This window comes from Osmerus eperlanus, chromosome 16, assembly GCF_963692335.1.
Source record: "Osmerus eperlanus chromosome 16, fOsmEpe2.1, whole genome shotgun sequence".
Lineage (NCBI taxonomy): Eukaryota > Metazoa > Chordata > Actinopteri > Osmeriformes > Osmeridae > Osmerus > Osmerus eperlanus.
Window position 1 is genome coordinate 12340520 of NC_085033.1, and position 10712 is coordinate 12351231.

The following is a 10712-nucleotide window of genomic DNA, read 5'->3' on the forward strand; positions in this document are numbered from 1 at the left end:
GTGCATCCACTCCAGTACTGAGGAGTGGGCCGAGGCTGTCTCATGTATGGACCCAAGACCACAGACGAGGGGGTTTGTATTGGTTTGATGTTAATATGTGAGTTGTAGCAATACAGTATTTGAAACATATTTTGAATTGAAAATCTTATTGAAAGTATACTTTTGTCAATTTTGTTATGTTTGTATTGAAACTCATGGCAAATTTTTTGTCCATTGAACTTTTAAAAATGGTTTTATAAATGAAAAGGAACGACAATGCAGTGAAATTATTGTGCTTTATTTTTTACCGTAAAGAATCAAAATGCCCACAAATCATTATTTTCTTGGAGAAGAAACAGAAAAAAACATACTGTAAACATTATCACATTATTTGTTTGAAAAGTTTTCCTTTCGTAAACTTACTGCAAAATAACACGTTTCATATAGTAAACAAGAAAATGAACATATATAGGCAGTATCACTCCAAACCATTGGCTTAAAATGTGTCTGAGGTTGATCTACATGGTGAATCCATCAGCTCAAATTGCACATATCAAGTAAGTTTACTCCTAAGACAAGTAGAATTACCTCCATGAAGCACAAACGTCGGCAGACTGAGGTTGAGATGCAACCTCGCTGCCCTATTCATCACCCAACTTCAGTGTCCATTTACAAACAAAGGCATGAGTTTTCATTTGTCTCCACAGATCGCTCTACCAAAATGTACTGATGTATTCACTTGAAGGAAGGAGAGGATGAAACATGCAATAATCTAGTCAGCCAAGGAAAATGACAAATCAGTTAACTTGACTTAGAGGTGCTCCAGAAGATACCATTCATGAGAGAGATGTCACAAAACTGAATGTCAAGGCACTTCCCCCGAGAGGATTTTGTCTTTGAGTGAGGCGACAAAAACAATGAAACAAAAAAACAAGATGATACATAAAATATCTCAACACTTGGCAACTCCAATTTTCGTCAGAGAAATCATTTAAAAAAAAGTATGTATGAACACAGTTTACTTGGTAGCTTTGGTGTCAATGTTAAACTGATCTGACCCTGGGGAATTTCAATCACTTACATACAGAAATCAGTCTTGCTAATAAATCGGGCTCCTAAAACTTGGCAATCATATCAATAATATTGAGCCTCATAAGTAGTTTATTACAAGGCATTTTCTCATTTCATTTACCGACCAGCTGAACAGGCTGTTCCACAGACTGCGCTGGACTGCATGAATAAATACTTTCTTAATACTTAAACTGATAAATGTCTTGCTGGTATATCAATAATGGCAATAGGAACAAAATACTATTTTCTTTAATTCTAAATGTTCAATTGTACAAAGATGATGATTATCGTAATGTTTTTATGTTTTTACGTGAGCTGTCTAAATCATTTAGAACTAATACAAGCTTTAACGTTTTTTTCCTTATCTCAAAATATTGCATTTTGTGTAACAACTTCTTAACAATCTTAACTTTTGATAACATTTCGATCATGATTAAAAATCCAGTTCTTACATGAACTGGAGTTGCCAAGTCAGTGTTTCAGGATCCTAACTGTAAGGTGAGCTGACAGAGATCAAGGTGAAACTAAGGTAAATCATACACTAATGTACCCCACAAAGCTGCCTACAAGTACTGCTAGCATGTAGCCATGACTTGAACTGATTTTCATACGCAGTAAATAGATCTGGGAATTTCTCATATTTACCCACAATTCCTTTTTTCTATTTACAAACTGATAGATATAATGCCTACATTAGGCATAATTTCCCCTCCAAGGAATGATACAAAAAATAACAATAACAACAATTAAAAAAATAAACATAAATAAAATAGATTATTTCTCAAATAAATCTGACAGAAATGTTTCGTAATATTCCTTTGGAGTGAGTTGCTATGTTGATCTGTAGCAGTACTTGTGGTGTTAAGCCCTCGGGAAATTTTTGAAACCTGAGTCTTCTGTCAGGTGTAGATCGCTGTAGCACTCAGATCCCTGGAAGGGCCGGGTTCCAAGGCCCTGGTCACTTATTCTACACTAACATACAAAAAAACAAAATGAAAGGGAGGATAATAGAGGTCAAATAGAGAAAAGGTCACAGGTCATTATCTAGGATTCAGGGGACTGCTCTGAAAGGGTGTTGAGCAGGTTTTTGTAGGCTTGGGAGTTCATGTAGCGAGGGTAAGAGTCTCTTTGCATTAGTGTGTATATCTGCAGCTGGGCGTCATCAAATGTGTGGGAGTTGGGCTCCAGCATGTTCCGATTGATCACCTCTCGCACCCGGGAGTCCAAGCTCACCTGGGGATCAAAAGCAAAGAGAACAGGTTACGTTTTTATTTATTTATATTTGCTCTTCACATCTATGATAATGTTGATTCAAGAGAAACAGTGTCCACTCCATGAGGATCAAACTCAATCGAACTGTGTGAGGTATGCATGCAAGTTCACACCTCTTTAGGTGAAAGGATTGAGATGTAGTCTTCATAAATAAGCCGAGCTCTCTCCTCAATAGTGCTCTTATTGGTCTCTTTGCAGAACTCGTCGCAGGCCAGCCAGAAGAGCATGTTCTCCTCGCTGAACTCTGTGCGCAGAAACTGCCGGAAGGCACTCCTCCCCACAGGGCAGTCCATCAACTTGTCAAACGACTGCCCCCAGCATTGCACCTCTTCCAAAGTGGGCATTGGGCTACAGAACACACACACATACATATACCACTCAGAGGGTCTGGCATAGTTCAGCCAAATACATACAGGCTAGGTGTAGAGTGTATACTTGTCAGGCTTTCGATGAGCCAAAGCTGAACTAGATAGGAATGGCTTTTTGTGTAAAACTTGTCTGTCATTTCATCATGTTACGGTTCATTAAGATGTGGTATGATGGTGTGACAAACCTGTCATCACAATCAGTGCTCCCCTCAGGTTTGACATCGTGCAAGGCCCTCCGGTTCCTCTCCTCTCTGTCTTCATTCCTAACAGTGAGACTGAGAGGTAGTACACGTAGCACATCATACCCCTACAAACTAATACCCCACTTCCCACACTCACTCAACGTGTTTTGAACAGTCGGTTTAAGACCAACTGTCAAAATGACGGCTTGTTATTTTTTTCCTTTACTGCTTTTGATGCTGTAGACGCTCCGATTGTTGCTTGATCCACGCAGGCTTCACTGCTGGCATGTCGCTAAGACACTGCTAGCATGTAGCCTAGCAACGGAGCTCTGCTACCGTGCATGCGGTTATGTTACCCCCACTGGGTGTGTGCTGTGTAGATGAGAGGGGAACAGAGGGGAGAGAGGGAGAGAGGAAGACATCCTACCAGGAGCAGCTACAGCAGCAGCACCAGCAGAAGCAGCAGGCGTTGGAGGCTCGGTTCCCCTGACCCTGCTGGTCCTGCTGGGCCGGTGCAACGCCCCCCGCCAGCGTCTCCTGCTGCACCGACATCTGCCGCTTTCGCATCTCCATCCGCTCTGATCCCATGGGCTGAGGAGAGAGAGAGAGAGAGAGAGAGAGAGACAGAGAGAGAGAGAGAGAGAGAGAGAGAGAGAGAGAGAGAGAGAGAGAGAGAGAGAGAGAGAGAGAGAGAGAGAGAGAGAGAGAGACACACACATAATTGCATAGAAATAGGCAGAAAGAGAGAGATGAGAGAGGACCACGCTGACACTGGAGCATAAGCTCATGAGAAGGTCCCAGAGAGTATTTGCAATAGCTTGAATTCTCTCATCCATTGCCCAGACCCAGGTGAGTCAGTGTGTGCCAACCAGGACAAATAAGCGTTAGAACCTCTAGACTCAACAAGCAATTACTTCCCTTCATAAATTAACAACTGTTCCAATGTACAGTAATCTGCTGTGTGGGCATTACAGTAAGTAATTACTTACAGTGTCTCTGTTTAAAAACCTTCCTGGCCTCTTTAGCTTAGTAGGTTATGGTAGGCCCGAGGGTAACATAAGTAACTTGACAGGGTTAGATGATTAAGCACGTTTTCCTCCCACAATCGATCTCACAAATTAGATTAGGCATCTTACATTGCAATTGTAACAAATCAAAACAAATCACAAATGTAGCTTATGAGTCATAGTTAACTAAGAGCAATAGTTTTCTACCAGTAACATATATAAAATGGAATGCTGGCACACTCTTCTTGTGGATAGGTTGCCCATCATTGCAACTTTAGATCCACATTGTAATAAAATAGAGCCATAGAATTATTAATCAGGTACAGTAGTGGTTTCAGTGGTTTCTTCCACTAAAAATAAAGCCTACAGTAAGCTACAGGCAATAGGATGGGCCGGTAGGCCTACTACTATGCCAAGATACTGTACACTATATATTTAAGCTTCGATTTGATCAGCAATATGGATCATCAACACATGTAGGCTTAAGTGCCTTGTATGTCATTTGGACACCAGCAGGGTGTCCTATAGAATATTGCAATAGTGTGGTCAACCTCTGGGGTGTCGCTTTCAACCCACGGCAACATACAGCCAACCAACAAAAAACGATGCCTCTCTAGGCTGAAATGTCAGACGATTTGGCGCAGGCAGGTTGGGACCTGAAGGCACCATGTGAATCTCCAACCGCGTTATCGTTTTATCACATAATTTCATTGAACAGTTTACAGAGCGATTTGTCCATTTCTAAAATGGATCCATATGAGGTGGGAACGGGGGATGTTACGCAGAGATTTACGTATACCATACTGTGGCGACTCAAGAAGCATATTTGCGGCTGCTGTGATTGGATAGGTTACTCAAAGCAGACATAAAATGCATTGCGATATGTGCTATAAAGGATAAAACGGGGGTGGAGGTGGTGGTACTCATTATACAGGCAAAATTATTATGTGAGCACTGCTTAAAGCTAAATAGTTTTTCTTTTGTAGATTGTGGTGGAAAATAGATAGTTCATGAAATGGTAAATTAGTGGTCCTGTGCGAATAAACATTATGAAATCCATTGCTTTATACTGCACATCTCATCAAGGGAAAGTGCCACCATGAAAAACAGCTACCATACAGCTTCATCACCCTGGACAACCACCGAAAAGACATAGGCTATCTGTTAGAAGCTCACTGGAGCCAGATAGTGACATGCGATTTTAGATGCCAGAAAACGATCTGACACACTTCACTTAATAACAGTTCGTGAAAATAAACATAATTGGTAGCCAATACTTACAATTTCAACATGTATGCCCAGAGAGAAGAGGTAATTCTTTGCCTCTATTACATCCGTTGGCATAAGGCTTTTTTTCCGACCGGCTGCTTCGTGTCAATGCGCATGCGTATCGTCTCCAAGTAGTAGTAGTGGAAGCGTAAAACCCCTTGTTAGATGTCATAGATTTATTGTGCACCTCTGATTGCAGCTCGGCGTTTACTGTAGCGAATATCTTAGTAAGTAACAGTCCAATTAAGTAATGATGATATTCTCAAACAGTGAAAGGAGACAAAAATACAAATAAAACCCTAACCCTTGATTAAAACTAGTTTAAGTTTTTCATAGACCATAATGAAATTCCACCTAAAAGTCTCTCAACAGACGGTCAATATCAGGATTCTGTAGCGCCTACTTAGGCACTTAAGTCACTGCACATGATCACTATTGATGATTTTAGTTATTGAGAGCCATCAACTCAAACGAACGAACCACAGAAATGTATTGACATACAGGAATGAAGACATGCAAATGAAATAGATGCGTCTGAAAATGTCGCTGTCCGTGGTTCTGAACGGCACTTTGCGCAATACACCTCCTGTGTCTGAGTCTGCCAACAGTCCAAAGTCAGTTGCTTTCAGGTCTGGGGCGTGAAACGACAGTTAAAATAAACTGAAAACAAACAAACAAAAAATCTATGCACGTATAGTATTTCATCCACATGAGTTATTACATCCAGTTACATGTTAGTCAAACGTATGATCATCTTGTAACACTGGTTTTGAAATTGCCTTTCAGGTGAAACTAAAAAAAGAGATTTGTGTACAAGACGACGCAGTCACAGGTGTTTCTCAGTCACCATCATATTAGACAGACACAATACCCTACTGTCATTTGTAGGATATGTTGTATTTATGTGTCGCAGAGAATACGATAGGCTTGCTTATTTTTGTCACGACGATGTGTACACGACGATGTTTAAAAATGTACAGGAGGATTACAACAAAACTGTTACTTTATTGTGTCACATTGTGAGCATCAACTTACTGTTCCGTGAACACCAGATGGCACTCTGTGCTCAAAATCTAGGGTCTAACAGATTTAATCTTCTATGGCTGGAAAAATAACTCATAATGGCGAATAAGAGTCTAATGAATACATTTTTATCTATTCTTTCAATTTTTCAGTTAAATGCCCTCGGGCAAATCTGCGCTAACTCTAAACTGTCCTTGAAGTCTCTGGAAGCTTCTGTTGGTTACTCTCACTGAGAAGCGACTCTATTGCAAACATGAAGAAATCCACAATTTGCACAGTGACATTTAGTTAACCTGGATTATGGCAAAATGTTACTTTATATGCTCCAGATTCCAAACAGACGCATCTGTGTTTATACATTTTCACACTCAGATGGTGCCACATTAGTAGAAGTGATCTGCAAAAATGGGACAGACCCCAAGTGACCACTCACTTGGTCCCTCAGAGAGGTGTGTGACCTTCTCTTTGTCACTTGTTGTCCCTTTCCCATTCCTAGTATTTGGTCATAGCAACAAACCGCACACATTCCGTGATTACTTGACACACAGTCCTCACAGTGATCACAGACATTTATTCCACAGTGTGTCCTAGACACAACAGAAACAACATATGTTCTACAGTGGTTAGAAGATAAGGCGCAGATTTATTCTGATAGCAAGCAAGTTTGCCGAGTGGTATTCTGAGGCAGTTAGAGCGTGGTCCATAATAAAGCCTGTTCTGATTGAGAGAGTGTATTCAAAAGCAGGAGCCCTTTCAGACATAATTGGTATTTAAAGTGCTGCTTAGCCTTGAGAGAGACTGAGAATCTCAGAAGATAACTGAGCACACGGAAATAGATACAAGAGATGAAAACTGACAACTGACAGTAAACTATTTCCCACAAAGAAAAATCTAAATTCCATGCTAAAATGATACTACATGTCATGTTGTCATGTGGAGTTGTATTTCTACACTGAATTTCAAATGTAGTTGTTTTCTTATCATGGTAGTTTGTGCCCACATATGTTACCTAGTACAGTTTAACCACTGTACCACAGTTTAAAATGACACAAACACGGTGTCATTTTAACCTGGAATGATGTGAATGGGGGTTTTTGAAACATGTAGGCATTTGTAAGTCACATTCTTAAATAAGTAGACACCTGGGTCTCTGCCCTTGGACAACTTAGACACAACCAAGCATGTGATCAATTTTATGTTGTGTCAAAACCACATCTTTTGTTTTGTGCTGGTCAAGTATTTACTTTCAGCAGTTGCATTATTAAACTATATAATTGGGTGTGCTTTGCCTTCGGCAAGGGCACAACCTTTGTTATCTCACGTATATATTTATTATTATTTATTATTGTTTATTTTCACCCCCCTAAGGATCAGTCAATATTTGGACTACATACACAACGGCGGTGTCAAAAGGTTCGTCTTGTTAGCGATTGCGTTGGTTGTATTTTTATTTACGTTCTGTTGCATGGTTTAAGTAGAAATTGCGTTTTTGTGGTGAAAAGTGAAGCTAACGGTGGCTAATTTGCTAGTCACAGTCACTGACGTTACTAACGTCACTACGTCCCTAACGTCACGAAAACACGCGTGACTACCTGTAGCAGAACATTCGTTTTGCATCTGTTAACTTGGGGGATAGCTACTAGTAGTCTAACTATAGCTTTACTGCAAGGCAGCTGCAGAAACGCCACAAGCAAAGAGGCCAGGGTGATAACTATTTACTCATTTTACTTTGTGATATGACATACAATTGTCATGTGTAATGTACAGTATAAGCTGATATTATTAAGGAAGTACATCTACTTTCGGAAACAGTTGTCTACTATTTCACTGAAGTATTAGCATCATGACATTAGCCTGTGTTGCCCGGGCAACACATACTACAGTGGTCTATGATGTAGCATTATCTGTTTTCAATCGTTAAAATAAACATTCCTCACATATACATTTTCGTTGTAGGATTTATTCTGACATTAGTAAACGATTTGTTGGTGAAATTACCATTACCTGTGGTTTCAAACCAGTGTAGCTCACTGCAATGCTGTAGCTTACGTGAGACACACTACAAAAACATCTACACTACACAGCTGTTTAGGAAGTCAAACGGCGACAGAACATGTTCGGCACTCCCCTTACTTAAATCAAAAGTCTATATAACTACTAACCTGAACTTCATTGCCACAGCCTAAACGTTGTCAATCTGTTCATGAAAATAATTAATTTCATCTTAAACCGTACAACGGAACGTTAAATCCAATTCAACCAACGCAATCGCTACCAAGACGAACACAGCAGTAGTCTAGTACTGTGCCGTAGTAGTACAATTTACCGGGGCAGCTTCTCCACACAGGGCTATATCGCATTTTGTGTTGTTACTGACAATGATCGCTACCAGTGAGCTTTTTATGAATGAGCGATTTTCCACTAAATAAATGTCAAGCTTATTTACGTTTTGGGGGGCATATTTTCAGTTAGCAGATGGTACTGTTTGAATCGCGATTCCATCTTCTACTGCCGGTAACGTCGTAGAATAATCTTCAAAGGGGGTTCTTTATTCATGAATGAATGCAATATGAGTAGGCTAAATGCCTTAAAATATCACGAGAAGGGAAAAACTTAAAAGGACGTTTACGTCATAGAGATTAGGTCAATTTTTACACCGGTCTGCCAAATTTATTCGTTTTGATTCAACGATGAGGATGCCTTTTGCAGGGGAAATGAGAAGATCTATTTCATTCTACACTTCACTCGTATTTTCAGTTGTAAATGAGCAGCAAAAAAAATGCTTTTAAATCTATGTAATCTTTATAAATAATAAGTATGCATTTTTATATAAAATATAGCCTACAGAAATATCAGTTTTAAAAATGTCATTCAAAAACGGACCCCTGTGCAACCGACGCAAGCAAGCACACCCTACAATTTCCCCAGAAATTGTACCCTCTCTAGTTTAGAGTGTTAGGTACCTTTACCATCATGTGACACATGACTTCAACACTCTGAATTCTAAAGCCTAAATCAACTTCCTTGTCGTTCAGAAGTAGAAAGTCATCCAACTCATGATTACCCTCAAGACTCCTCCATAAATAGTTAAGCAGCCCTACTCACTACACAAAGCCAACGGAAATCTTAATTTATCCATTTACCTAGAAGTAATCAGGCTCCCAACCACTGAAGAGCACGTTCCAAAGACAGCTATTTTTGGATGCCACAATGCAAACAGCCAAGATGATAACAGCCAAGATGCTAACAGTCAAGATGCTAACAGTCAAGTAATAGTTCTTCCTAAACTAAAACCTTTTGTGGAGATACCTATCTTGTTGCTGTGGTTCCATAATGTTGAAGGTGGCAACATAAAATCTTTCTATATATACTGTATATATGTATTAAGTATATCCTCTATTTGTGGTCATAACATTCAAGTCAACTGTATTTAATCTTCTTAGTGGGGTTCAGACAGGAAATGCTGCCATAAATAATGTTTGGACTTACAAGAAACGAAAATGGCTGGAGTCATAGACACTTTTAGACATTGGTAATCCAGGGCTACTCAAAACAAATGTCAGTGTGGTGTACAATCTACTAATATCAATGTGAGAGCACAGCAATCACATCTGTATAAACATGTGTGTGTTAATATTAGTTTTTATGTACAAACTTCAAATTAGTATCTTTTTATACTCAAATACATGCAAAAGAAAAAGATGTATGAATATACAGCATTAATACACAAATAAGAAGTATGTATTTTGTGTAGTTATCTGTTTGACTGACAAAAACAAAATAACAATGACCGTAATGGTTGAATGCAGTTGACTTGAATGTTACAGTCCATGTATGCAAACGGAATAAAACATGATAATACAGTTTATGTAAACCACCTAGTCTAATAGAAATTCAACATGTGTACAATATGTTACAGCACACAGGAAAAAAATGTATGGGAGTCAGTGAGTGTCGGATTTTATATCCTTACCTGAAAGGACACCGTGTCCTCCGCAGTGCCCTCATCATGGTTGTTGTCATATGCCCCCGGCACTTGGTAGCCCTCGCCATGCCGACAGGCCTGAAGTAGTCTCCGGACCCTGTGCCACATGAAGACCGGAGCGTGGCGAACCCTCCGGAAAGCGGACAAGGGCCAGTAATGCCACCGTCTAACCACTCTAACACATGGCATGCTCTAAGGGCAGAGGCCCATGTCTTGTCTGGACACTGTGCTTAACCATGAAAAATCCACTCTGACTGTTGGGCACCTACGTTCCCCTCTTTCTTTTGTCCGGTACTGCCTTAAAAAACTGCAGCATTGTGTCCGAACAAATGCAATGGTGCAATGACCCCACCAGGCAGATAGTGTTTACAGTGAAGAGGGCAGAAGGGGATTATGGCTGTGTTCCCACTGAATGCAATCCTGATTCCACAGTGGTTTAGTGCATCTCACCAGCTTAGAACAGATTAAGGCAGGAGGTTTTAGTGTCCAAGTGAGTTGGATGGGTACTAATGACAGTGAGTATATTCATTTGTACAAATGTGTGCTCTGCTGCTTG

At 40.0% G+C, this 10712-nt stretch overlaps 1 protein-coding gene across 2 annotated transcripts; it reads right to left on the minus strand.

Moving 5' to 3' along the window:
- Positions 1 to 258: 258 nt before the first annotated feature.
- On the minus strand, positions 259 to 10531 carry rgs20 (regulator of G protein signaling 20). Of its 2 annotated transcripts, none has more exons than XM_062482096.1 (5): positions 10145 to 10531; positions 3300 to 3463; positions 2876 to 2953; positions 2436 to 2670; positions 259 to 2283 (listed from the first exon to the last, which is right to left on the minus strand). In XM_062482096.1, the coding sequence occupies exons 1-5, from the start codon at positions 10343 to 10345 to the stop codon at positions 2095 to 2097; spliced, it is 867 nt and encodes a 288-aa protein (XP_062338080.1). In that variant the 5' UTR covers positions 10346 to 10531; the 3' UTR covers positions 259 to 2094. The 2 variants fall into 2 exon arrangements, with proteins under 2 accessions (XP_062338080.1, XP_062338081.1); XM_062482097.1 differs by lacking the exon at positions 10145 to 10531 and adding an exon at positions 5161 to 5247.
- Between the last annotated feature and the right edge of the window lie 181 nt (positions 10532 to 10712).